Source organism: Trachymyrmex cornetzi, unplaced genomic scaffold (assembly GCF_001594075.2).
Source record: "Trachymyrmex cornetzi isolate Tcor2-1 unplaced genomic scaffold, Tcor1.1 scaffold974, whole genome shotgun sequence".
Lineage (NCBI taxonomy): Eukaryota > Metazoa > Arthropoda > Insecta > Hymenoptera > Formicidae > Trachymyrmex > Trachymyrmex cornetzi.
In genome coordinates, this window is record NW_017300327.1 from 77,806 (window position 1) to 80,979 (window position 3,174).

The window sequence follows — 3,174 nt, forward strand, 5'->3', positions numbered from 1 at the left end:
GGTGAAAATGATATTGGATAGCTACATAAGGAGATATGTGCTATTGCATCCAATTTTTCAAATTTTGTTTTAAGTACATATCTCTTTTATTTTTGGGTCTGTGTTGATTTTAATCGCTTAGAACTCTTCGAAATAGACAGAACGACAATTAATGTGACATAACTATTGTATAATTTTTTCAAAATTTTTTAATTTTTTAAAATAAATTTTGTTGTATGTCAAAATTGTTTTTTATGTATTAGGAACTCTAGGTATTCACAAAATAAAGCTAATAAGCTGCTCAGAACTAGAGATCCTCAAGTAAGAGATGCGCGAACTCCGAGCATTTGCAAGAATATGGCGGACCAGTGACCACCATATGTGATATATGTGATACTTGTACATGTTGTAAGTACAAATTACTAAATTTAGGTAATAATGATTCAATATTATTATAAAATATTATGTTGTATAAGTTATAAAATTGATGTGGTAATTGAAAATATTGTAACGTAGGCATATTCCTAACCTATAGTGTACATGACTTTATAACGCATAAGTAAACAATTATAGTTATAGGTAACATCTAGATAACAATGCCAGGCTGCTGGTTGCCAAAATGTAAAAATTCGGCTGCTAAAGGATTTATGATGAAACATTTCCCAAGAAATCCAGACAGAAGGGCTCAATGGGCAGCGATTATTCCACGAGCGAATTGGGTACCCACGGATTGTAGCTGTATTTGTGAGGTATGATATTTACATTTACTTAACAGCCAATTTCCTATAGGCCACTATTCATAGTCAAATCTTATATTTATTCAGATTAGACTATTTGAAATTCAGATTAAACTATCTTCAGATTCTTTGCAGTCAATGAAAGGAACTGTATAGTATCTAAAGATACTTTAAACTACTCTTCTAAATATCAGCTTATATTGAATATCTTATATAATATGAAATGAATATTATTTTTTATATTTCAGATTCATTTTTCACCGGAAATGTGGGAAAAACCACGAAGTGATGGTAAAAGAATCCTGAAATGTAATGCAATTCCAAATATGTTTGAGTCATGTCTTGAAACAATTGTTGCATCCGGACAAAATACTGAATTAATACAATCAGTGCAAACTGTCAAGATGGACGAGAACCCAAATCTTGCCCAAAAAAATTAAAATGGACAGTTGATCTCCGATGATCTTGACTCTCCCACACATTATGAAGGTCATCACATCGAACAACCTTCCGAAGATTGTAGCAGTCACCCATCACGCATTACAAAGTTATCCCAAAAAATTCGTACGACCTTCACTCACAATGTCAAGGTCACAACCCTGAGTGACCATCAGACACTTTCAGCAGGCGAGGGTGAGAGATGACGAAAGGGGGTGAGAGAGGACGAAAGAAAGTGAGATAGGGCGAAAAATTGGGGGTGAGTGGTGGAGAAGGAGAAGGGATGGCGCGAGGGGGTGGAGTTGGTCGAAGTTGGTGAAGGTGTGAGTGAAAGGTGAAAGACAAGAGAGGTGCATGTGATTGCGGACAGAAAAGGAGAAGACGTTACTTCATTTTTCATGAAAATCATCACTTTTCAACCACTCGTATGTCCAAAACGGCTTGACCGATTAAAAATTTTTTTAGCTCAAATTATTCGTGGCGATGCGGCCTTTCAGGATATATTGTAACCGAACTCGAAGCCCTCTACTTATCGTTCGGTCCCTGAATAATTAATGTACCACGGTCGCCACTCCTTTTGACCTCCAAAGGAGAAGGTATTCTTCGTTGAGTTAATTGGTCGTCAGTATCTCCACTTCCTTGCGCTATGTGATCGGCTTACTCCGACTTCCTTTACTCGTAGAGGGAAAGGTTTCATTGAAAAATAAGTCTTTATGTTGCAGGAAATTCACAATAATAGTTTATTAGTCGAAGCATCTTTATCAACATTTCACAATTATCCGCGTAACGCCGCTCTGGGATACTCCGCCAGATACGCACATCACTTATTAAACATTTCACAATTATTCAAATAACGCCGCTCTGGGATGCTCCGCCAGATACGCACGTCGCTTATTATTCACAATTCCCGTAATTCCGGTATTTACTCATCACTTGACTATCCGCGTGGAGGTGAGCTCCCGTTCGCTTTATCGCCCTTGACTTTCCGGCCCGCGATTAAAACGGTCCCGCTCGAAACCCCTTCACGTCCTTTGGAGGGTAGCCTCACTCGATCTCGCGCTTATCCTGCCGCTCCGAACGGTTTCGACTAACTCACTCCTCGACCAGTGATGCACATTTGGCTCCCCGGCAACACGGAATCCAGCCCCACCACTTTTACCCCCACCTACCGGCATCGAGTCAGCCGCGAGAGCGAGCGAGGCAGCGAGAGGCAGCGCCCGTTCTTTTCGCTCTACCCATGATAAAAAGACAAGGGTATGCTCATGCGCATGACCAATCAGATTTTTGTCCTTGCTTACGTCACAACGAGTGGCTTACGCCACTGTTCAGCAATTTCAGATTGTTTTGGAAAGGTAAAATATTTAATTTTACTTCCCTCAGTTTTTTTTGTTTTTTTCATATAATTGCCGCATCCTTTCACTATGCAGGTCATCGTGAAAATATTTTTAACATTAACTTCTACCGATGACAACGTGCACTACGCCATGGACGCCATGATAAATTACGACCGATAACCACCGATTGCACCCGAATCAGAACCGACCAATCAACGCGTACCCGAATATGACGTAAGCAAGGACATGCGCAAGCTGAACGAGTTTTAGACAATTGATGAGCATACCCTTGTATTTTTATCATGGCTCTACCAGTAAATCGTAAACACATGCGGGTAAAGGACGGCCGCTCCTCGGGCCGCTCTATCTCGTTGTCTCGCTTTCTCTGCTAGTCGCTCGTTACAAGCGACCGAAAACCGAAAATGTATCTTCTCGGCCGCTCGGCGTATTCTTGTACAGGGTATCCCGATCTTTTTTGCCAATCACTTTTGTATTCATAGAGCGGATTAAACTGAGTCGAAAAGTCCTCTACCATTTTGCAATTTTCGCAATAGTTAACAAGATATTAATTACTAAAAATTGCAAAATATTAGTCTTGAATAATTTTTTACTCAAATATAATACCATCAACTTTACAGAAAAACTGCAAGAGACAAAAATTATTTATAATATAATATATTATAGGA

General features: G+C 39.4%; 1 protein-coding gene across 1 annotated transcript; it reads left to right on the top strand.

Annotated features, from left to right (window-relative positions):
* Positions 1-473: 473 nt before the first annotated feature.
* Positions 474-1,156, top strand: LOC108769967 (THAP domain-containing protein 4). The gene is made up of 2 exons (XM_018521225.1): positions 474-728; positions 965-1,156. Exons 1-2 carry the CDS (start codon positions 576-578, stop codon positions 1,154-1,156), a joined length of 345 nt encoding a protein of 114 aa, XP_018376727.1. The 5' UTR covers positions 474-575.
* The last annotated feature ends 2,018 nt before the right edge of the window (positions 1,157-3,174 follow it).